Below are 22,846 nucleotides of genomic sequence, written 5' to 3' on the forward strand. Positions count from 1 at the left end.
TGCCCCAACTCACCAGGATCGTGTGCCCCCCTGCACACCCCCCCACAGATGCAGGCAGGCATCTGTGTCAGCGTGTGTGGTCATCAGCCGTCTAGCCAAGCCAGCAGTGGGGATACGAGCCATCTATCGTTGCCACAGTACTCTTGTCTGACCCTCGGATGCCGCCGACCTCAGGCATGCAGGGACGAGCTGAAGGTTCATGAGACACCAGAGAGGAAGCTCACCCAGACCTCAGCTCCCTGTGCTGGACCCCGGAGCGCTGCTGCACGGTTGCTGGGACCAGCAAGGACGAACCGAGGTGCTGGCATGAGCGCGGACCCAAGGAGGCAGCAGGACTAGCCACATAAAGCTACCCGGGGCCATTCAGAGGAGGCCAAAGTCACCAGCAGCCGGTCCCCTCTGTGTGCTGAGGCAGGCTAGGATGGACGGGGTGCTTATGCCTGAGGGGGTGCAGGGAGTCGAAGAGGCGGCGCCACAGTGTGGTGCATGAACTCGGGCTCCCTCCCGGCTTTCAGAGCAGCAGGGGCAGGGCTGGCAGGGCTCTGCCCCTTGGCATGGGGGTTACCTACCCAAGGACCAGCCTATGTCCAGGAGCCACTTAACACCTTGTTGAAACCAGAGCCTTCCCGTTGCCAGGCTCAGGCACAGCTCAGATACGCAGGAGGCAGGAGGCAAGCTCAAGTCTGGACCAGCTGAGCCCCGGAGGCATGGACGGCAAGGGCCCAGGCAGCCTCCAGCTCCCCGACGCCATCAGACCAGGCTGACGGCTCTATGCCCAGGACCGTGGCATGGCCCCTCTCTCCTTGTCCCCAGAAGAGGTGGTTTAGGTTGAAGAGCTCAGACGAAGGTTGTGGCTGCCACCCGCCTCCAGGCTCGGCTCCTCTGTAAGCTCTGAAGCCTGGCCCAGGCAAGGAGACCCCCGTCCCCCCGCCCTGCTGGGGGAACGGACAGGCCTAGAGGTGTCCCCGGAGTTCCCTGTCCCATGTCCACCTGGAGGGCTGGCAGGGCCCCTCTCCTGCGTGCTTAGCTCCAGGCCACCCCTCACGTCACAGGTGCTGTCTGCTTGTCACTGATGGGAGCCGTGGCTGCTCAGAGACGGACCCGGGCCACACTCCAGGTGCCCCTGGACCCAGGCATCCTGACTTCTGTTCTTTTCCGCAGGCTAATCTTCCAGGCTGGCCACTTGCTCCCACCTCACAGCAGCCCCCGTCCCTTCCGCCACTGAGGTCTGGGCCATGACGTCCTAGCATGCCTTAAAAGCAGGGACTCTCGGGGAGCCTGGTGTGTAGATTCCAGACTGGAAAAGGAGGTTCTCCAAGAACGGACACCCTACGCCCAGCCTGTGGCTCAGCTCCCCAGGCTGTGTGCTAAGTCACCCCAACTGGGCCTCAGTGCTGCCATCTGAAAAATGGGGACAATGCACTGACACACAAGGAAATGCCCAGCATGTGAGCAACGACTGCATCTATGCCATGTTCTCTGGGCGGAGGCAGCTCACGTGACCCTCTGAATCAGATATGGCTTCTGTAAGAGGAGATGCTAACTTCCGCCAGCGTCTTGGGACAACGCCGTGTGCCTGGCGCCTGGGCCTCGGACAGGACGCCCACACTGTCTACACCCACTCCCGTGCGCTTCCTGCTGCTGGGCAGGAGCTAGCCTGAGGGAGGACGGCAGGGTGGAGGTGCCCTTCGGGGGGAGGGATGCCAGCGAGCAGTGCTGCACTGCCTGTCCCTGCTGAGGGTGGCCCTAGGTGCCCAGTGGTAGCACTGGCGCCTGCTGCTCCTCCCACACCATCTGCAGGTGCCTGTCTTCTGGACGGCCCCCAGCCCAGCCAAAACACTCCCCGTAAGCCACTTCCCTGCTGGAGACCAAACAGCATTGTTAGCAGGGTGCTTTCCTACCTTTAATTGGGGATACAAAAGGCACCTCTCCCAGTACAAGAAGATAGATCCACAGGTGGGCAGGCCCCGGGCCCGGTGGAGCCCCACCCGGGAGGAACAGCAGAAGGACGGAGGAAAAGGCAGTAGAGTCGTGGGGGTCACGGGTGCTCCGGGCGGCCCTGGAAGCCTCCCCTTTCCGGCCTGAGGAGTCTCACCCCTCCCATGTGCAGCTTCGTACCCGGCCGGCGCGGCTCGGCACCCCCCCGGCAGCTGGCCAGAGCTCCATAAGGTAGGTGCCCGGAAATGGCCCAGGGGCTGTGACAGAAGCTTCTGCTGTCTCTAGCCCCAGCCAAGGCCTCAAATGGCAGTGTGTGGGCGCCTGTGGGGATGGGTTCGGGGGGGGGGGCATCACCCAGGGCAAGGAGTCACAGCAGGGCGACTGAACTGCTGGCCTGTCACAGGGCCCCCCGATTCTCAGCCAAGTAGTGGTCGGCCTGGGAAGGGAAGGAGGCAGAAAGCGGCCGAGATCCCAGCGTGGAACTGACCTGTTACCCTGATTTCGTCCAGCTGCCTCTCCACAGCCCAGGTAGCGAGGCCCAGCCACAGCTGAGTCAGCCCGGCCTCGAGGAGAGTAGAGGGGTAACAAGCCAGCCTCAGCGCAGCCTTAACACCGAAGGAAGGAAAGAAGCCCCAGCCGAGGGGTGTGGGGGCAGCAGGGGCTCGAGCTGCAGGCACCAGGCCCCACGCTCATAAGGCAAACAGCGTGTCCTCGTCTTTCTTCTCCTGGGTCTTCTTTCGGGGGGCAGTGCCACGAGGGAGCCCCGGGGGCCCCTCGGCCGAGGGGCTGGAGAGGTTGGGCAACCGATCAGCTGCTTTGGCCCTTTCTTCCAGGAACTTGTCAAATTCTAGAGGAACAAGAGAGGGGCTGGAGGTGGGTACTGCAGGGTAGGGGTGGGGGAGGGGAGAAGGGGCAGGGCGGGGGCGGGGCCTACTACCTTCGCTGGTGACGCCCTTGGGCTCCTCTGCATCATTCCCCTGAGGAAGCAGAAGGAGGCAGAGGTTAGCCACAGTGGTCCTGGTGGGGCTGCTGAACCCGAGTGGGCCAGACTCAGGCTCCCGCTGGGCCCAGGACCGGAACCTCAGTCCCACCCCATCCTGAGCTGCCGTGGAATGTTGCATGGAGTGCTGAGCCCATGGTGCAGGGTCCCAGAGGTCCTAGATCAGCAGCGGGCCCTTTCCTTCCAGTGTGTAGAGAGTGGACAGACCTGCCCTTGTGGTGGAAAGGGACCCAGAGACGGAGACCACACAGGCTAAAGCTGGGGGTGGGGTGCCTTCTGCCACCAACTGACAGGGACCCTTGCCTGACCTCAGGCAGAAACACGGTCTTAGCCGCTGGCAGAAGGCAGCCTCTGGGCCTGGGAGTGCTCAGGCCCTCAGTCTCTGGTGCCCAAAGGTGGGGTGGCAGAGGTGGGGTAAGGAGCCCTGGATGGGAGAGCCAAGGCTGGCTGCCCCTTCCGATCTCTGGGGGCTGTAAGGCTCTGCAGACAGCCTGGGCCCCCGCTACTTCCTGGGCTCAGCACCCCTCATGGCTGCTCCTCAGTCCCCACACCTGGAAGGCGGAGCAGCCGGTGGTTTCTCTCGGACAGGTGCTGGGGGGTCCCCGGGCTGGGGCAGGCGCAGGGCTTAGTGTGGTCACGGTCACCCATGGCCCATCCCGCCTGCCCTCCAGCTGGCTGAGGTTCCCAGGGACCCACTGTGGCGACAAGCTCATGAGAGGGTCCGCTCCAGCAGCCGTGAGGTGCCGGGCCCAAGACCTCCTCTAAAGGGAGAGCCCACAAGAGGGTGGTGGGAGGCGTCCCACACTGGTGCTCCCTCCTCACCAGCTGCTCACCCTGCACCTGTGACAGTCACCTCCCCACAAGAAAAAAAGGGAGCACGCTGTCAGGTGTGCGAGGAAGGCGCCTGACCTTTGTTTCTGGGCTGGGCGGGCCCCTGCTTACCACGTCAGTGGACAGCCACTGCTCAATGTCCTCCATGAGGCAGGCCTGGGTGACAGGGATCTGGAAGGAAGGGGACCGGGTAAGGCAGTGAGGAGCAGAGCCCTGGGTGCCATGATGGAAGGCCCTGGCAGTTTGGGCCCCCCTGGCTGGCCGGCCTAGAGCAGTCACCCCCACCCTCATGCCTCCTTACGAGATGGGCCACACACGGCCCACACCCTTCTGGGGAGGCCGAGAGCCTCGTCTCCCCTCCGACGTGGCTCCTGCCCAGCTGCCCGGGACCCACAGTTCTGCCCGCGGTGCCGGGCTGCGGGCAAGGGGGACACAGGGACACTAAGCTAGGTGGGGAGCGGGGCTTTGAACAGCCAGTGCCCGGGCGTGAGCAGGGAACAGATCACCCTGTGGCCACATGCCAAGGGTGCTGCAGAGGTGCCGGGCCAGAGGGCGGGCTGCCGTCAGAGCAGGGCCTTAGCTGTTAAGGAGCATCCGACGGAAGGGTATTTGAAGCCCGGGGAGGGGCCGGCCGTCAGGGCTGGGGTAGGGAATGTTTGCGGGCCAGGGGCAGCCAGCCTCCCGGCTCCCAGGCCCTCTGTGCAGACTCAGAGCTCATGCTGGCCGGGGCATGGAAGTGCACAGCGGGGTGCTGAGGCGGCTAGGCCGGTGCACTCAGGGGCTCACAGGCTACCTACAGGACCGGTGGCTCTGTGCCGCAAACACATGGGTTTTGCCACAAAGGCTCCTGCACAGGGGCTGCGGCTTCCTTCTATGGTGTGATGACCCGGTGGGTGGTCTGGGGACAGAGTCCGAGACTGCAGTCTGGCTTGGCTCTTACTATGGGGCGGCTTGGCCGGGTTACTTCCCTGACCTGGCCTCCCCCCTCAGTAGAGAAGGCGACGCGGTACCTACCGTCCAGACTGCTGCGGGGACGAAACGAGGGGATGGAGAGGAGGACTCTGGCACAGACAAGGTGCTCGAGAAGCGCTAGTTACTATTTAGCTACTTTAGCGAAGACAGGGAGTGACAGTCTTTCTCCAGCCAAGCCAGTTCTGTCCCCAAGCTCTGTCCCCAGCACCCGAGGACCCCAGGGGCAGCAGGAGAGCCCAGCGCGGAGCAGGAGCCCACTTCCCAGCGGCGGCAGCGGCACGTGCTCTGGGCTGCCCACACCAGCTCCCTCGCCCACTCAGCCCTGTGCGGGCACACGGCCCACAACCAGCAAGCCCCCGTCACCTCCCAGGTGCCAGATGGGCCACCTGGGCCTGGCTTCCGAGTCAGGAGCCAGAAGTGGGCACCGAGGGGCCGTGGAAGCAGGAGCAGAGGGGGCGGGACCGTGCTGATGCTGGGTGGGGGACACCCACAGCTCCCCTTGTTCTTCTCTGTGTCTAATGGCGCCACCCCCTCCGACAGCACCACTAGGTGGGACCCCTGTCAGTGGCAGCCTCCGCGCTCTGTGTCGCCGGCCTGGCCTCTCCTCACCATGCCTTGTCTCACCATCCAATCACTGAGGCTCTTCGCACCGCTGCCTCCCATCTGGGTGAGAGAAGGTCAGGCTGAGTGTGGAGAGAAGGGGGGGCCGGGCCCCGGTGTGCCCGCAGCCCTCTCCAGCGTGGAGGCCTCTCTCAGGTCGGCAGGCCGCTGACTGGCTTCGGAGGCTGTGTGTGTGTGTACGGGTGTGTGCACGCACACGTGTATGCACACTTGTGCAGGTATTGGTGCCATGGCGCCGGGTGGGAGAGGGGACAGGAAGCAGCAGAGGGTGTCTCACCGTGGGGTGAACCACAGCGGCCCTGGAACCCCAGAGTCTTGAATATGCTGGACAAAGCTCCTTCCTTTCCAGAATGATCCTGGGGGGGTGGCGAGCAAGCCCAGAATGGCGGAGTGGGCGCTGTCAGCCAGTCTGCTGGCTGGGCAGAGATGCCGATGGGTGCGCCAGATCAGAATGCTGGCTTACCCAGTGCCCTTGTGTTTATCGATGGGCCAACAGGACTCCTGAGGACCCCAGAGGGGACTGGCAGCAGAGAGAGGCTGGAGTCCCGCTTCTCGGAGCCGGGACGGACCAGCCCAGTACCCATGGTGGTGGGGCTGGTGGGGCTGGTGAAGCCCAGCAGCAAACCCTGGCTGCCCCCCGCCCCCCTTCCCAGCTGGCACTGGGCTCCCTTCTGTGCTCTGCTGCTTGGAGTAATGGCCAGACAGTTCAGTGGGAGAAGGCCCACCCGCACCCAGCCAGACGTACCCGGCTCGGGAGCAGGAGTCTACGGACACTTTCAGCAACATCGCACCCTGATCTGATAGAAGCTGCTCAAATCTCTCGAGCAATAAGAGAGGAATAAGCAATCATTTAGCAGCTTCTGCTCTCCTGCAAGTAGAGGTGGGTGTAGGTTTCCTCCTTGTGGCTAGCCGCGGGAGAAGCCGGGAGATCCGGGCTCCAGCCCTCGTCATGCCCCTGACACATGTGCCTCTGGGCGAGTGACACCTGTCTCTGGGCAGCAGCTCCTTCTGCTGCAAAAGGAAGGAACTGGCTATGGAGCTCACCTCTGTGCGTGAGAGGCCAGGTGGCCCGAGAGGGAAGAGCTTCCGGCAGGCCTCCCGAGTGTTTGGATGCATCTGGATGCCGGGAGCCAGATCTGCTGGAGTGCTCACCTCTGTTCCTTGGGACTCTGCAGGCCATCTGGGGCCCTGACTACCAGCACCCGGCTATGGAGCCAGAAAGACCAACGGCTGTGAGATCTCGCCCTGCTAAGCCTTGGTTTTCTCATCTGAAGGTGGAGGTAACCACCCAGCAGTGCTGGCAAGACCAAACACCTATGCGTCAGGTGCCACGCTAGCAATGTTACACCTGCTGCCTCCCTTGGCTGTTTCTGGATATCTGTTTCCTCATCTGTCAAAGGGGATAACAATATGCCCTACAGGTCTGGGTGAGGACTCAGAAAGGGGGACCCAGAGGCTCTGGCACAGGGCACAGATCCGACAGACGACTCTCACAAAGGAAAATCACGGGAGGCTCTGAGACATGGGTGTGAATGCGCTCTGCTTGGCGCCTGGCCGCACAGTGGGCACGGGAGGCATGTGACGCTCTAGCTGCTCCCGACTTCACAGCATGCCGCGCCTTGCTCTGCTCTGACCTGGGAAGGCCCCCTGGGATGTTGGGGACGCCTCTGGGGAGTCTCTGCGACACTCCATCCACTGGCATATGGGGCAGCTTCTGCCTCCTAGCTGCTCTCCCAGCTTCCACGCTGGATCCTTCTAAAATGGACAGATACATCTTCCCCTCTGCTCAAGACTGACCATGGCCTCCACCTCACACAGTGCTTCTGGCTGCCCGAGGCCCTCCCGTTCCCGCTGCCCCTCCGGCTTGGTCTGCCGGCTCCCAGTCCCACCCTGGACTCAGAGGCCTGTGCCATCCGGGCCCTCTCCTCCACCAACCCTTCGCTGCCCCTGCCCCTCCGATCCCTGGGCCCTGCCATTTCTAGCTGCCTCCCAAGGAGCTACTCTGTCTGCTAATTGGAAGAGGAACTCTTGCCACCCCAAAGGCATCCAGAGACAAATTCAAAGGGATGAGAATTGGCCTTTGAGTTCCTGCCTAGTGGGCGGGGTCACCCAGAGCGCCCTCCGTCCCTGGCACGCGGCTGTTGCTCTGTGCACGTCCAAGCCCTGTGCTGGAACGAAAATGGCGCCCCTGGGTGCCGCCCCCCAACCCGCAGTTTTAGGTTCTGTTCTCTCTAGAGAGGCGGCGAGGCAGGATGCTGACAGAGCTACGATGCTGTCAAGCACCTTACACGCTCCCAGTCACACATCTCCCGCTGTGCAGGTTAGCTGCGTGCCTTGGGACGCACAGCCGGGAAGCCGTGGCACTGGCATGGGAACCCAGGCTGGGGGAGTCCAGCTCCCCGGCTCAGACTCACGTCTGTCCAAGTCCTTGCTCTAAGCCTTCCCTGCTGGGTGAACTTGGGCAGATGACTTGACCTCTCGGGAGTGCTGCCTCAGCTGAGCCGGGAATTACCACCTGAGTGGCAAACAGCCCAGCACACGGCGGGGACTGGTGGGCACTGGTCTTCCTTCCGGACAACGTAGCAACAGGACACTCTGCTTACCGCTCCAGTGTTCTGCTGCCGGGCATCCAGGGCTCCGGCCAGGCCATCTGTTGCTTGGGGGGCTTCGTATTTCACCCTGAAACACAGAGGTCACCATCGCCATGAGTGCGGCCCTTGCTGCACCAGGCATGATGGGACGCAGGGGTGGGTGGGGATGAGCTGGACTCACATCCTGGGTGGACCTGGGTCACGGCCGAGTAGAGAGCGGCTCAGACCCCAGGGAGGGCTCGGACTCTGCAGGCCCGCCTAGGCAGGGTAGACCTGGGCTCAGATAGAAATAGTGCCTGTGCCCCCATGCCCATGGAGAATTCCTACCTCCAGACCCTTCTTGGAGCAGCTTCTACTTTGCAGTGTAATAAATTGTGGTTCTGTATAAGGCAGTCTTGGATGGGGAGTTCCCTTCTGCTGCTGAAACAGCTGTGTAGATGGCTGGGTGGGGCGACAGCCCTCATGGCTTCCTGGACTGGCCCTGCCTGGGCAACGCCAGCCAGCCGAGTGGGCACAGAAGGCACCCAGCAGCTGTCTGCTGTGTCTGTCTCAGGCGGAGCCAGAGGGGGACTCAGCCCCGACTCTGGGGAAGAGCGGTTCTCCCTCTGAAGCATCCGCCAAAGGATGGGAGGCCTTGGCACCGGCCTGGTCCGATTTGGAGAAAAAGAAGTGCCCAGCACAATCATTGACACAGGGGGAAAGCCCTGCATTTAGGGCTGGGCCAGGCTGAGGCTTCAGGAACCGGGACCCCATCGAATGAAACCCTTGCAATGCCAAATGGCCTTCCTGGGACCAGGGGGTGACAGGCACGCCACAGGGCCTCTTGAATAAGACCCTCCAGTTGCCAGGCAGCCATTTGACGGCACTGCCATCCACTCCCTCCAGCAGGAGCTGACGTTAGCCAGGAGAGTGCCATTGTTAGCCGGCACGTCCCCCGGTGACGTGGCTCCCGTCCCCCGGGGGGCTGGGGGTGATCTGCAGGGCTGAGCGGGAGCCGACCAGAAAGTCGGGGTGGAGGGTGGTGCGCTCAGGCCCTTCTTGGGCTAAACCTGGGCAGTGAGAGCTGGTGAGGAGGAAGTGATGGCTGAGGCCGGGTTGTGTGTCCAAGTAGCCCTGTCTCTTTCCCTCTAAGACACAGCTGGTGCCACACTGTGGAAAAAGCCAGAATGAGGCAGGTCCAGCCCTAGGAACATACAGAAACCGATACTTATCTTCACTCAAAAGAACTAGATGTTCTTTCCTAATTATGTCCTCTGTGTTTCTGTGTCTCTCCAACCTACCTGGCCCTGCTGATGAAGCCTGGCTATCCCTGGGGCCAGGCACAGGTTAGAGGGAAGGAGGAGCTAGGGGGCGCCTGCGTGGCTCAGCTGGTTAAGTGTCTGCCTTCAGCTCAGGTCATGATCTCAGGGTCCTGCTTTGGGCCCCCTGCTCAGCCAGGAGCCTGCTTCTCACTCTGCCCTCCCCCTGTTTGTGTTCTGTCAAGTAAATAAATAGAATCTTAAAAATAAAAAAAAAAAAAAAAGAAAAAAAGGCAAGAGGAGCCAGGGAGGCAGAGGTGTGGGCCAGACACCAGGTGGGCAGAAAAAGTCTTAGAGGATTCAAGAGCCCCGGATGACAGGGCGAGAAGTGGAGTCCAGAGGCGAGTCAGGGCTAGAAGATCCAGCGGGGGCCGAAGGAAGGGTCTCCCAAGCAAAACGAAAGAAAGAGGAACCCGATGCTAGTGCACTCTCCTCCCCGTGTGCTGCCTTCTGTTGTGATGGAAACCAGTCCCCAGACCATGACCGAGAAGGTACTGGATATGCCCTCCCCACAGCATCTCATGCTCTCCCCATCTCAGAGCCTTCGCACACACTGTTCCTATAGCCTGAAACGGCCTTCCAGCCTCTCATCCCCGAGGTCCAGCCCTGAGCACCCTCCGTAGAGCCACCAGCCACCACGCGTGCGTCCATAGCCCCTGGCACACCCCTACAGGATAGTGGTTAGCACCGCATGGCAGTGCTCTGTGCACCTTACTCCCTGCGAGACGGTGGGCTCTGGGCAGCAGGCGCCGGCCGGGTGTGCTTTCCTCTGCTCCCCATGGCTCTGCTCCCTAGGAGCGATGGTGCAACAGCAAGCCTCAGCCAGGCCAAGTGCCAGGGGCTCTCCGGCATGGCCCATGTGCTGCCCATTGGGGCCTGGTGGGCGGGGCCACCCTCCTGGGTGCAAGTCCCACTGGACTCATTAGCTTCCACATGCACAGCGGCCTCGCGGTGCCCCAAGCTCCATGGCAACCATGAGCTGCTAGTCCCTGAGCACCGGAGACTGGGTGTGCAGACCGTCTAGACTAAAGACTAAAGGCTCAGAGCTTGGGCCGCCTCCAGTCAGCGGGCCGGGCTGAGCCACCCCATGGAGCCAGGCTGGCTGCCCCCTATCAGATCGGACATGGACGGGGTGTGGGTCGGGCATCCCTGGGCCCTGGGAGGCTCACTGACAGTTCCCAAAGACAGGGCACAGTGGGGAGGCCAGAGGCCATTCAAATGACTGGGATGACCACTGGGGAGCTAGGGGCAACTGCTGAGGGGATCCCTTAATCCAGAACTTTTCTTGGTTGTAAATCCTGGCTGTAAATCCACAGCTCAGTCCTGGGTCCTGAGCCAAGGACTGAGAACACCCAACAAACGGCTTCCCCTGACGAGACTGTATGGGGCCAGGCTGGTGCAGTGGAGGCAAGAGGCTGGCCTTGGCTGCTGAAAGCACCTCCCTGCAAACACTGTCGCCAGGAAAGGACAGAACTCCAGCTCTGGTGCAGAGGAGTCTGACCCAAGTGGAGCAACAGGGACTCTGGGGCAAAGTCAAGAGTAGCTAGGGATCATGAGAAAGGAGGAGACAAGGCCCTGAGGTTTTACTGGGGATCCTCCCTGCTTGCTCTGGAGGGCTTGGGGTGTGGCCTACAGTATAGTGGGGAGGGGGGTTGGGCTGGAGATGGTTTGGGAACCAGAGACCCTGGGTTCACAGGAGGTTGTCGCATATCAACAGGCTGACTTGGGGCAAATGACCCAGCCCCTTAGTGCTTTGGCTTTTTCCTCTGATCAGATTAGGTAAGATTCTGGCACACAGCTCTTCATCAAACCACAGGGGGCCCTTCCCCCACCCAGGCCTGCCTGTGGGGCATGAAGTCGGGCACTAGGCTGTCTGGGCCCACGAGGGACTGATCCAGGGGAGAGGAACTCTGCCATCCTGAGGGTGTATAGGCAGGGGGCTGTGTGCCCTTCCACGTGGCATGCCAAACAACAGGGTTCAGGGGCCCAGAGAGGGGGCAGCCCAAACTGCGGGGGACAGGGTAGGGCTGGGCCACTCACTCTTTCCGTTGGTCAGCCAGAGAGCTGCCCCGGGTCAGCGCAAACATGTCGAACTCGCCTTCCAGTTGGCCAGAGGCTTCCAGAGACTGCAGGCCGGCCCTCACGCTGCTGGAGCCCAGGTCTGCAGGGACAGAAAGGTACATGAAGGGCCTGCCACCTGTTCCCGCGCACTGAGCAGTGGCCGAGCTGCCAGGCCCAGGGAGGACTCTGGAGAAGCAGCGGGGGTCGGGAGGTGGGAGGGCAGTGGGGAGTGCGGGAGGAGGAGGAGGCAGGCCAGCTGTTGGCTCAAGGACTGTGGGCACGTGACTTCCTCTCCCGCAGGTGGAGACACAGGCCCCCGCGTCCAGGGTGGCTGTGCTGAGAGCAGGCAAATGCTGCCCGGCGCGCGTCTGGTGTAGGACGTGGCTGAGCAGGGGGCGAGCGATCAGACGTGGGGCCGAGTTCTCACCCAGCCTAGCAGCAGTGGTTCAGAGGGGGCTCTTGATCCCTTCCTTGGGCCTGGCACAAGCAGGCAGCCAGCAGCAGGGAGACTAATCGCAGCTGGTGTCTCGGGGGCGGGCACCCTGGGCCTGGCACTGGTCTGGGCCCCCTTCATGCATGTGCTTATGACCCAGTCCTCACGGCGGCCTGCGAGGAGGGGCCCACTCCTGCCCGTGACACAGGAGCGAAGGGGGGTGGGACGTTCAGGCCTAAGCTCGCCCGGACGGCTCCGGTCACAGAGAATTCAGGTGTTGAGGGGCGACCGTGGAGCACTGGACTTCTGAAGTCCGTGGGCGATTAGGAACTGGGGGCTGTGAGAGCCCCATGTGATTGTTCCTGGGTACCCAACCTCGCAGTGGGGTTCAGCTCAGCAAGGTGAGGTCTGGGCTGACGCTCTGCTGCTGGCACTCCAGCTCCAATAGTCTAACAGGAAGACACCCATAAACTACAGGGGTGCCCCCAGCACCATAACGTGCCCTCAGCCTGCACCCCCACATGGCACTTACTCATTCCCGCGAGCTGGGATGAGAGGCTGCTGGTGGCCGCCTGGTCAGGGCCCATGTCGATCAGGTCAGCCGCCGCCTCGGCCTCTTGCGGGGCCTGGGGAGAAGGGAAAGGCCACCATTGCTCGAGGATGTGCCATGAGGGCCCCAGCAGCTACGACTGGGACTCCAGGAGTCAGCCCCACTCTGCCTCAAGCCAGGCTGCAGCCCCTGGGAGGTTGGGAAGACCCTAGGGCATCAGCAGAGCCTTAGCTACCTTAAAGGAACAGTGACACAAAAAGGGAGAAGGGGACTTCTCTCGGGGCCTGGCTATGTGCTATGTGCTATGGCACAGCCCATGCAGGATGTCTGGGGACGGAGGTGAGCATAGCCCTCCTCCTCCTTCCCATGAATATGGGTGTGATCCGGTCCCAGAAAAGTGCCTTTACCTTGCCGGTCTGGCCTGTTCGGAACCGTTCAAACCTACAAAGACAGAAACAAGCCGGGTCAGGGAGACGGGCCCCTCGGCACAGCCCAGGCAGAGCTCTTCACGCTGCCGGTCTCCAAAGCCATGGCAGTGAGCCGCGATTAGGGCGACAGATCTAATTTATGCCTGCTGCCCCTGGGGAACTGTTAACAGTGCCCCTTGTTCACTTGCCAGGCTGCCCCAACTTGAATGATCAATTATCTGGCCACTTGTCATGACCAGCAGTAAAAGAACGGATAGAAATAGGCTAGAACAGAGCGGAAAACGGGGACGCACAGCACGAGGCAAAGCTAAGTGCTGTTTTATCAGTTGTGTTGGGTGATTTGCTTACACACTTGTGTGCACCTGTCAGTGGCTCTCCGAAGTGCTGTCAGAAGGCATGCACTTTGTATGTGGCTTCCTGGAGCCACTGGGACTGGCCTTCGACCAGCCCCTGGGCTGCTGAGGAGCTGGAGAAGAAGGCTGTGGTCGGCTAAGGCTTGGCCATGTCACTTATTGAGTCACTTCTGAACCTCAGCCTCCTTGTCGATTACCAGGGGGTGACAGCGGGACCTGCCTCCAGCTGGGAGGACCCACAAAGACCCTGACTGTGAGCAGGACAGTGAACTAGGAGGCAGCAGGCATGTGTCAGGCCTGTGGCTGTCAGGGGTCCTAGTCATCCCCAGATTGGGCCCTACACCCCAAAATGGCAGAAAGTGACTCTTCTATTCCACTAGGCTAGGAGGCAGGAAGGGCCAGGCAGATGTGGCCCAGAGCAGCCAGCCCCCCTTCCCCTACTCTCATCTGACTCAGAATCACTCGGGTCTGCTACTGCAGAAAAAAGGGAAAAAAACAAAGGCTGGAGAAGGCCGGATCACTGTTTTGACCAGACAGACACCCCTGTTTGCTAAGTGCTTACAGGTATCACCGCGCGGACTCTCAGTCACCCCACGGGGCAGATACAGACAGCCTGGCACCCCTTCTCCCTTCTTTGGTAAGAGCACCCGAGTGCCCTCTGGGGATGTTCTTCTCCCATTTCCTGGGGTCTGGGTGCAACTGCCCGTGAGGGGCCCTCTTTCCTTCACCAACTGTCAGGTACAACAAAGTGAAGCAACTCCGTTTCTCCTGGAGAGCTGACTCTTGAACAGAATGATAGAAGTGGGCAAGCGTCTGGGGCCCATTTCCTGATGGCCACACCCTGGGGACATGGTCCGGGAGTTTCTGCCCCGAGACCTCCAAGCCACCCTGGATCTCTCTTTCCTGCTCTGAGGGCAGGACTCGCTGTCTGACTCTTCTCCGGATTCTGCAAGCTCTCCTGTCCATAAAGGATATTGTCCTCCTAAACTCTCTTCCTGCTTAAGTATGTTTGTGTGGTGTGCGAAGAGTCCAAGAGCCACAGTTAAGTCACCGGCCCATAGCCCCAGAGCCAGGCAGCGGCTGAGCGAGCTGGGACAGAGCAGCCCCCATGCAAGGACGTGGTGGCAGGGCACGCTGTGGTGAGGAGAGGACAGGTGGCCAGCAGGCTGCGTGACTCTCAGGCCCACCAGGGAAGAGGGGAGGTCAGACCAGTGGAAGGGAAGCCAGGGGAGGGAGTGGGCTGGGGCAGCTAGTCAGAGGCAGGGGAGGTGGTGGGCTACCGTTCGTGGCGCAGGAACACGTTGTTGAGGTTGTCGTTGACGATGAGCAGCTCCTCGGTGAGCTGCTCGTTAGCGATTCGGGGGATGAGCTCCAGGACCCGCTGCTGCATGGCTCGGCATGTCCGGTTGAGCTCCTGCGGAGGGAGGAGGAAAGATGGCCACGGCCCCCGGGCAGTCACTGGGGGCCAGGCTCCAGCCTCTGTGCCATCTCAGATGACGGAGGGGCTTCCAAACCGGACTCCAAGCTCCGCAGGATGGACAGCCGTCGGGGTTCCACAGACACCCTCTGGATCCTACCTTCAAGGTCCTACGCCAACACTGAGCACATGGGAGACAAGCCACTCAAGAGACCATGCAGCTGGTTTAGCTTGGCTGCGCGCAGGCCTTCCCACGCTGCCTTTGCTCAGGTGAAAGCCAACAGCGCCAGCGGTCTGCGGAACGTGCCGCAACGTCTCCGGGTGACTGGGATCTTTTCGTAACCAAAACATAAAAAAACCTGAACCAGGTCTCTCCAGCTGTTAACTGCAAACCCTGATTTGGTATTTTCCTTCATTTTTAAAAAAAGATTTTATTTATTGGAGACCGAGCTAGAGAGAGCGAGAACATGCAAGTACGAGCGTGCCGGTGCCAGAGCACGAGCTACGGGGAGGGGCCGAGGGAAGAGAGAGAAGCAGGTTCCCCGAGAAGCTTGGAGCCCTAAATGGGGCTCGATCGCAGGATCCTGAGATCACAACCCGAGCCGAAGGCAGACGCTTAACTGACTGAGCCACCCAGGTGCCCCTTCCCTAATTTCTTTTCAAATACTTTTTACTTTGGAATAGTTTTAGATTTGCAGGAAAGTTGCCAAGACGGTAGAGTTCTGGTAAACCCTTCACTCAGCTTCTCCTCCGTGTGGCATCTGTCAAGACGAAGAAGTTAACACAGACCCAAGCTACGAACTAAACTCCAGACTTTCTTCAGGCTCGCTGTTCTCCCGCTAATGTCCTTCTGCTCCAGAATCTCACACTGCACTTAGTTGCCATGTCACTGACTGACTTTTAGTCAGTAAATTATATATTTAAACTCCTTTTGGAAAGAGAAAAATACTAAAAGCCACAGCAGTGTAAGTTTTTCATTTGTAAGACGGACTCTTTGTTCAGGTACCAGTCACTAGGCGGGCAGGTGTCTGAGTCACGGTCTCCAGGGGCAAACAGTCGTGACTTTTCTCCTGCGGGCACCGTGAACACCAGACACTGCCGCACACTGACTCTGGTTCTCCTCTGGACCCTGCTACCCACCCCCTCCTAGAGTTTCCTCATCTGCCTTTATCATGGCACAGGGCGGGCCCGAGTGACTTTCAACACCCTGTGGGTCTCCCTTCTCTTCCTCCTGCCACTGAGCACGCTTGTGGCTTTGTTCCTACTTCCTACCCCAACACCCCCCCTTCCCTCGCCCGAAGAGCGAATGAGCAGCAGCTGGAGCCAGGCTCCTAGATTCAAATTCCAGCTCTGCTGCTTACCAGCCACATGACTCTGGGCACATTACATGCTCTCTCTTCGCCTCAGTCTTCTGATCTAGAAAATGGGGTAACGACAGTACCTGCCTCTTGTGGGGTGTGGGGATGTACGGCAAGTGTCCACATCAGAGCCCAGCATACCCAAGGGCTCACTACTTGTGCGCTGTCACCATGAAAACCAAATCACTCCCACCTGGTGACTCCAGGGCCTTGGGGTCCCAAACCTTTCTTGGTACCTCTAGGAACTGACCTCCACAGGTAGGGTAGGGCCTTTGGTGGTCCCCAGCTGGGGATGGGGCTGTGGGAATATCGTGGGACACATGGAGTGAAAACCCACAGCTCCCACCGGCCCCGGGGCCTGAGACCAGCTGCCTTCTCCTCCCAAAGCCGGAGCTGCTGCCCCGCCGGCCTGCTAAGCTCTGTACTCTGAAAGGGGGAAATGAGAACAACCCTACGGATGAGGAAACTGAGGCAAGAGGAGCTATTCTGTTCAAACCAGAAAATGCTAGAGCCCTGAGTTCCAGTGGGAGGGAGTCCAACGTCCCTGGTTTCAACCTCTCGCACTGTGACCACGGAGTTCCCATAAGCTGTGAAAACTGCAGTGGAGCTGGGGGAGGAATGCGCGCGGGCGGATTTCCTGGTTTCCCCCAGGAAAACCTGGGGGCGGCCAGCTGCCTGCTCACCTGCAGCAGCTCCAGGTCTGCCGGCTCCGCCTGGGTGGGCACCAGCTCCGTCAGCATCTCCGACATCACCCTCACGTTCCCGCTCACCATCTCGAGCTCGCTGCGCAGCTTGGCGATCTGAAACACACCGGCGGCCCTGGTGAGCTGAGCCAGGGGTCCAGCGCCACCATTGCGATACAGAAGAACCCGGCACCGTGAGCCGGGGCACCTAGAGGAGCCGACCTGCCAGCACACTCCAGGCTCTTTAGCCACAGCCCTGCACTAAAAGGCCTGTGGTGGGCTACCCTCCCCCAACCCCCCAGCCCCAAAGAGGTGCTACCAACCGTTACCATCTCCAAACTGGGAAGCCTGGTTCAGGGAAGGCCCAAAGCAGCGGAGCGAGAGTAAATGCACCAGAGCAGGGCTGGAGTGCGCCAGCATCTCCTGGGTCCCAGGCAGCAGCTAACAAGGCCCTGGAGGGCAGCTCCCCGCCACGGGGAGAGGGGGGGAAGTTAGCAGGCCCTCTTCCCTCCCTGGGGCGACAGGATCTCACTGTCTCCTAGGACAGCAGGAGTTTACTCCCCCATCCTGTCCTGTGAGGACGGGATTCTGTCTTGCTCCTGGCCTGCTTCTCCTGGGCTCTTCCAAGCACCAGTCCCAGTGTCACCACATCCCCCCAGCCTCCCACCTTGAAGATAACAGGGAGATTTAGCACTGGTTCAAAAGACGGTAGCTGGTGTTCAGTGATCAAAGGGTTCCAAGGTCTTAGCTTGGGGAATTGGTGTAGAGGAAGCAGCAGAGTCCCCATGCAGGGGAGGGGGTGAAGGGTCTTAACGGTGTGGGGCTCTGTGGGGTGCTTGGTTCCCTCAGGAGCACTGCGGACTCTGATGTCCAGGAAGCCATCAGTATGGTGGTTCTCAAATTAATCTGGACAGAGAGCCCTTGGCCATGGAGTACTGCGTGGGTCTAGGACTAGGCGGCCTACGTTCCGAGAAATGCACATGACCTCGCTGATTTCAGGAGTGTCACCATGTAAATTCCCCATGCCTATGAGAGCAGCTGCCATTTACTGACCACCACCTAAGTGCCAAGCATTTCACTTTTATTGCTCATTAAACTACCAGTCTTACGAGGCATATTTCGTTATCACAGCCTCTACAGGAGAAGAAACAGGGATACAGACACAGGTGGTACACATCCCCCGCAGCTCATGGACACCTTCCGAACCCTGCAGAATGTCTGCTGTCTTCGGCCTGTCTAAGGAACGCTCCCGGTATAAATGAGTGGGAAAGCTACTGACCACAGGCCCCGTGCATCCGGGTCAGATGGGACCTAATTACAGTGGAGTCTGGGAGTGACGTCACTGCATGCCTGAAAGCTTTAACACACCCCAGGAGACAAGAGGGGAGCTGGAAATGAACTCCTGCTGAGTTTGGTTTTGCAAGAGTCTTCTGGCACTGGATGTAACCAGTCTTAATCCATGCAGATGCTAGACTTCAGGCAAACTGGTTAAAATCATAACCTGGTTACATAAAATCTGGATCACAGGGTGAGTTTACAGTTTGCATATACCTTTAATTATCTGTCCAGTCAGGAAAATTTTTCTACTAATACCTGTAAGTCTGGGAGGTGATTTTATAACTTGCTTTAAGGTATCAAATACAGAGGCCTCTCTTCAGATAGGCTGGGGTGGGGAGGGCTGCTGACAGGTTTGTTCACAAATCCAAATGGGACTGTACAGGAAATCAGCAGGTGCGCTTTGGAAGGTCAAGTTTCACTTTGTTTCCATCACATACCCGTGTGTCTCTCTCGCCAGTTCCTGTGGCAGCTAGGCTTTTAGACTCAGCTGCAAGGACAGCTCTGAAGTTCTTACCCGCCTCAAAAGTGGGCACCCCACCCACGCAAGGCCTCAACCCGCATCCAACAGCCTGGGGGCTAAAATGAGAGCACGCTGGGGTGCCTGGCGGGCTCATTTGGAAAAGCGTGCAACTCTTGATCTCAGGGTTGTTGAGTTCAAGCCCCACGTTGGGTAGTAGAGATTACTTAAACAAACAAATAAAACAAGCCCGCACCCAGCGGACACTGGCCATGGCGTTGGACACCTCTTGTTGGGGTGTGCAGTCTCAGCAGGGGGCCTTGCCCCCCCGTTCCTTGCAGAAGAAACTGAGAGACAGAAGCTAAGTCAGTGGCCACGAGTCTCTGGTGGGTGAGCCTGCAAAGCTCCTCAGAAAGACTGAGAACACCTGCTCCATACCCCGGCCCCCGGAATCTCACACTATACCTCAAACCTTCTTCTTGGGGCTTGGTGGGAAGCATTGTGGTGGAAAGGGTTTAAAAAATTGTTTTATGTGCACATGGTTTAAAACTGTTTTTAGCCAGAGCCTCTGTTCAGATGGAATCCAACGTAAGCCCATAAAGGAACCCCACAAGGTAAATGGAGATGCTGTGGTTGAGGAGGCTGCCTGCTGGGGACTCCCCACTTCCACCCACTCCGAGGTGCTGCCTGAAGGGCTCCGTTGGAACACAGTTTGGAGAACGGCTGGCCAAGGTGCAGGACGGAGCCTGCTGGGAGTCAGGCACACCCGAGTTTGTGTCCCACCACCATCTCCGATGAGCCGTGTGTGGCTCTGGGCAAGTGAGCTTATCTAAGCCTCCTCTATGAAACAGGAATAATGATTATCTGCCCCTTCGGACAGTAATTTTCAGACTGAGAGGGGCCCTCCCTGACCCACGTGGCTCTGACTCAGGCTTGTTTATTTACCTGCTCAGGGGTTGGAGTGATGGGGGTGTCGCTGGGAAGTACGGCTTGGATGGGCAGAGGGGTGGTGTGTTGGGTGGGGTCCCCTCCGTGGCTGGCGTCTGTGGCCGCAGAGTTCTGCCCTGATGGTGCCTCTGAGCTGAACACGGTCTAGAAGGTAGAAAAGGGGATCAGTGCGGCCAATAAGGGAGGAGGGAGCTCCCCCGACTCCCCTTCGCACCGCTCCCACCAGCTGGGTCTCCTCACCCTCTGAGGCGTGTGGATGGGTGACAGCATGTCCAAGTCAGTCATCGGGAACTCCAGACCCTTCCTTCGCAGGTCCTCGTAGACGGCCACCACACCTGTCAAGTCGGGCGAGCTGCGGAACGCGTCAGCCCAGGACTGAGAGGGGACAAGGGGACACGGCCAGTAACCTCTGCTCACCATCTCCCCTGCGGGCCTGCCCACCCGCCTGCAGAGCAGAAATTCCCTCGCTGACTTGCTGGTCCTTAGACTTCAGTGCCCGGACAGCCCCCACCAAGCCAGGCCTCCCCACACTCGGAACCTCCAGTCAGCGGATGACCAAGACGCCCCGCAGGACAAGCACACAGAAGCAAGGGGACACAGAGCAGCAATGGCGGGGGCACCTTTCTCCCCGGGCAGGGCCCGGAGCTCGGCCCAGTGTGCCTGGCCGCACTCACCTGGATGAGGTTGAGAACCTTGTCGTGCACAATGGTGGGCGGGTTGTTCTTGGGCAGGATGGTCCTCACCAGCACGCCCTCCACGAAGTCCTGGCTGGCCACCAGCAGGTGGAAGCGATGCCCGCAGTTCTTGACACAGGTTTCTAAGACCTGGAGGCCGGGAGATGCCCATGAGCACTCATCCGAGCACCAGGGGGTTGTCCAGGACCCCCACCCTTGCACTCTGCCTCCATCCCAGAGGATAGGCTGAGTCCGGGCGGGGCTCCCTCAAGGGAGACCCTGGAACACAGAGATGAGGGAACAGTGCCCCGATTCGGGGGCTGGGGTGCTGGCTAGTGGCCCCCCGCAGAGTGGCCTCAGTGCCTAGCCTGCCCTGATGCTATTTCCAAGAGGACCACGGCCCAGAGGGAAGGGAGCTCTCCAAGTGGAAACCAAAGCAAACTTTGATGCTATTTCCAAGAGGACCACGGCCCAGAGGGAAGGTAGCTCTCCAAGTGGAAACCAAAGCAAACTTTGCAATCCTACAATCCTACGGTGACCCTGCAGCCCCAGAAAGAAAGGAACCAGGCTTCCCTCCCTGTTCCTGCTCCCTCTCTCCGGCAGGAGGGGCCTTGTTCTTCCGGGGAGCTGGATTCCCGGATGTTGTAAGCCCTGCTCTCCAGCCCAGCCCAAACCCTCCAACAGCCAGGATGCCCACTCCCACCTGGTTTGTCCTCAGCCACTGGCATTTGCTTTATGTTCATTTTTCAAGGTCCCAAGTGCCAGTCAGCAGCACCCGGTGACCTGCCAGACTTTCTGCCTGCCAATGTCTGGCTTCACTAAACTTCTGTGTCACCTGGCAGGTCTGGTGCAAGCTCTCCATGTCTGGTTCTGGAGGGATGTGGGCCTCAGTGCGTCTGCTCCCCGTGCCCACAGGCTGGAGGGAACTTTTCCAAACTGCCCCTCCCGCCACTCCGCATCCGCTGGCACTCTAGACAGTACAGTGCTCTCTCTGCCCACAGACCTTTCCTTCCCAGCCCTTGGGAGAGGAGCCGCAGGGTGGCTGGAGTCCTCCTGGGCCTGGGGGACGTGTGGTTCTACCACAGACGGACAGACAGACGGATGGGGCACTCACCGTGAGAGCCAGCATCACCTCGTGGAAGTTCTTATTCCCTACGATTCTCTTCTTCACTGCTCGGAAGGCATCTTTGGGACTGGGCAGAGGGACAAAAGGAAGGATGTATCAAACTCACGGGGCTGCCCACCTAAGATCAGAAGACACTGGGACACGGGGATGGTTTTTATTTATCTGTCTTCCCTGGGTCCTGCTTCCTGTTGAACACAGGGGTTCTAATCACAACAGAAACGGACCGTCCCACCAAAGTCCTCTGTAGATCATAAATACTTGGCAGAGATTCTGTGTGTCGACCCTGGACCCACAGCACCTGAATCCCCTGACCGGGAGGTGTGAGGATATGTAAAAAATGTAAAACCCTGGGCTCCCACCCGACCCCTGCCTGGACCAAGCTCTCAGGGAGGCCTCCAGGGCCCCCCGTATATACTGAGGTCTAAGAACCAGTCAGCTGCTGGCACAGAGTCCCAGTGCCCCATCCTGGCCACTTCCTCTCTCCACCCACCCTTCTCCTCGACTAAGCAGCCACATGTGCCGGCACTGTGCTGGGCCACGGGCTCCAGGGAGACCCACGCCAACGTGGGAGAGAAGAAGAGCCTGCAGTCCGAGTGGGTGGGTGTTGGGGAGGGGGGCTCAGAGGAGTCCTCTCTGAGGAGGTGGCATCACAGCTGGGTGTGAAGGACAAGATGGAGCCAGCTGCAGGAGGGCGGGCCAGGGAAGTGGTTCAAGCAGAGGGAGGGAGGGACAGAATGGAGGCCCTGTGGGGAGGGAGAGGGAGAGGCTTGGAGGGTGGATACACCCAAGTGCAGGGGGAGCCCGGAAAGCCTTGGCGGCTGCCTGCTCCCCTAAGCCCCATCTGTTGCCCATACCACCTCACCCCTGCAGCCCGCCCTTGGGCCCTATACAGGTGAAATCCACGGTGACCTGACTGCTCTGGCCTAAAAGCCTTGTGGCCCCCAACTTCCATGTCCACCTGGTGAAGGCACAGCTAAAATCCGCCTTGACCACGACTCTTTCCTAGTCCCCCATCTCCGTGTGCACTGCCATACAGCACCCGCCTGGGGCTGCCAGGCTAAAGAGGCCGCCTCCGGCAGGGGCGGGGTGAGAATGGGGTCCCCTTTTGACACTCTGCCTTCCCAGAGCCCAGCTCGCTACAGGACATGAGCAACATTTCCTAGGCCGCTGAGTGGCCCTCGGGGGCCTGTCCTGCTGTCTGCCAGGCATCCGCCTGTTCAGTGGTGAGTCCGTCAAGGGCAGGTCAGGGAAGGCAGGAACCCTGACATGAGTCCCCCAGCATGAGTGAAGGCGGCAGGCAAGGTGGGGAGGTGCCACAGAGGCCTATAAAGGCTGTGACCAAGGGGACATGCACCATGGTCCCTGACATGGTGGGCTCCTGTACAGAAGTGTATAAGGGCAGTTTTCAACCCGATGCCGTGCGGCCCCTCCTCACCCTCAGGACTTCTCACCTGTGGCCACTTCAGCTCTCTAAAGGGACTTGTCACCGCTCCCCACAGAGTGGCCCAGAGAAAAAGCACGGCTTCCGGAATCAGAGGTCCCGGCTTAGGTGCCATTGCTGTGGGCCCCTTGTGTTTAGTAGCCAGCTAGAATCACAAAGCAGACGACAAGGAGGCCACAGCCCAATGGAGGGGGTAGGCCAGAGACTCAAGTTTAGATGACAAGCTTGGGGAGGCCGAGGGTCACATCTGCTTTGCTCACTGCTGGGTCCCTAGTGCCTCATGCAGTGCCTGGAACACAGGAACTGCTCAAGTCAACAGCAGGCACTT

At 59.9% G+C, this 22,846-nt stretch overlaps 1 protein-coding gene across 1 annotated transcript in view; it reads right to left on the bottom strand.

Moving 5' to 3' along the window:
• Positions 1-1,881: 1,881 nt before the first annotated feature.
• Positions 1,882-22,846, bottom strand: part of TOM1 (target of myb1 membrane trafficking protein) — a 42,377-nt gene continuing 21,412 nt past the window's right edge. The window contains exons 3-15 of the mRNA XM_082740279.1: positions 21,066-21,144; positions 19,952-20,101; positions 19,518-19,652; positions 19,275-19,421; positions 16,535-16,651; positions 14,357-14,490; positions 12,703-12,736; positions 12,278-12,371; positions 11,292-11,412; positions 7,966-8,041; positions 3,881-3,940; positions 2,876-2,915; positions 1,882-2,785 (exon numbers count right to left, since the gene is read on the bottom strand). Coding sequence (XP_082596405.1) covers positions 2,628-2,785; positions 2,876-2,915; positions 3,881-3,940; positions 7,966-8,041; positions 11,292-11,412; positions 12,278-12,371; positions 12,703-12,736; positions 14,357-14,490; positions 16,535-16,651; positions 19,275-19,421; positions 19,518-19,652; positions 19,952-20,101; positions 21,066-21,144 — 1,345 coding nt within the window. The 3' untranslated portion in view covers positions 1,882-2,627. The remainder of the gene's footprint in view (positions 2,786-2,875; positions 2,916-3,880; positions 3,941-7,965; positions 8,042-11,291; positions 11,413-12,277; positions 12,372-12,702; positions 12,737-14,356; positions 14,491-16,534; positions 16,652-19,274; positions 19,422-19,517; positions 19,653-19,951; positions 20,102-21,065; positions 21,145-22,846) is intronic.

Source organism: Mustela nivalis (genome assembly GCF_964662115.1).
Source record: "Mustela nivalis genome assembly, chromosome: 7".
Classification (NCBI taxonomy): Eukaryota; Metazoa; Chordata; class Mammalia; order Carnivora; family Mustelidae; genus Mustela; species Mustela nivalis.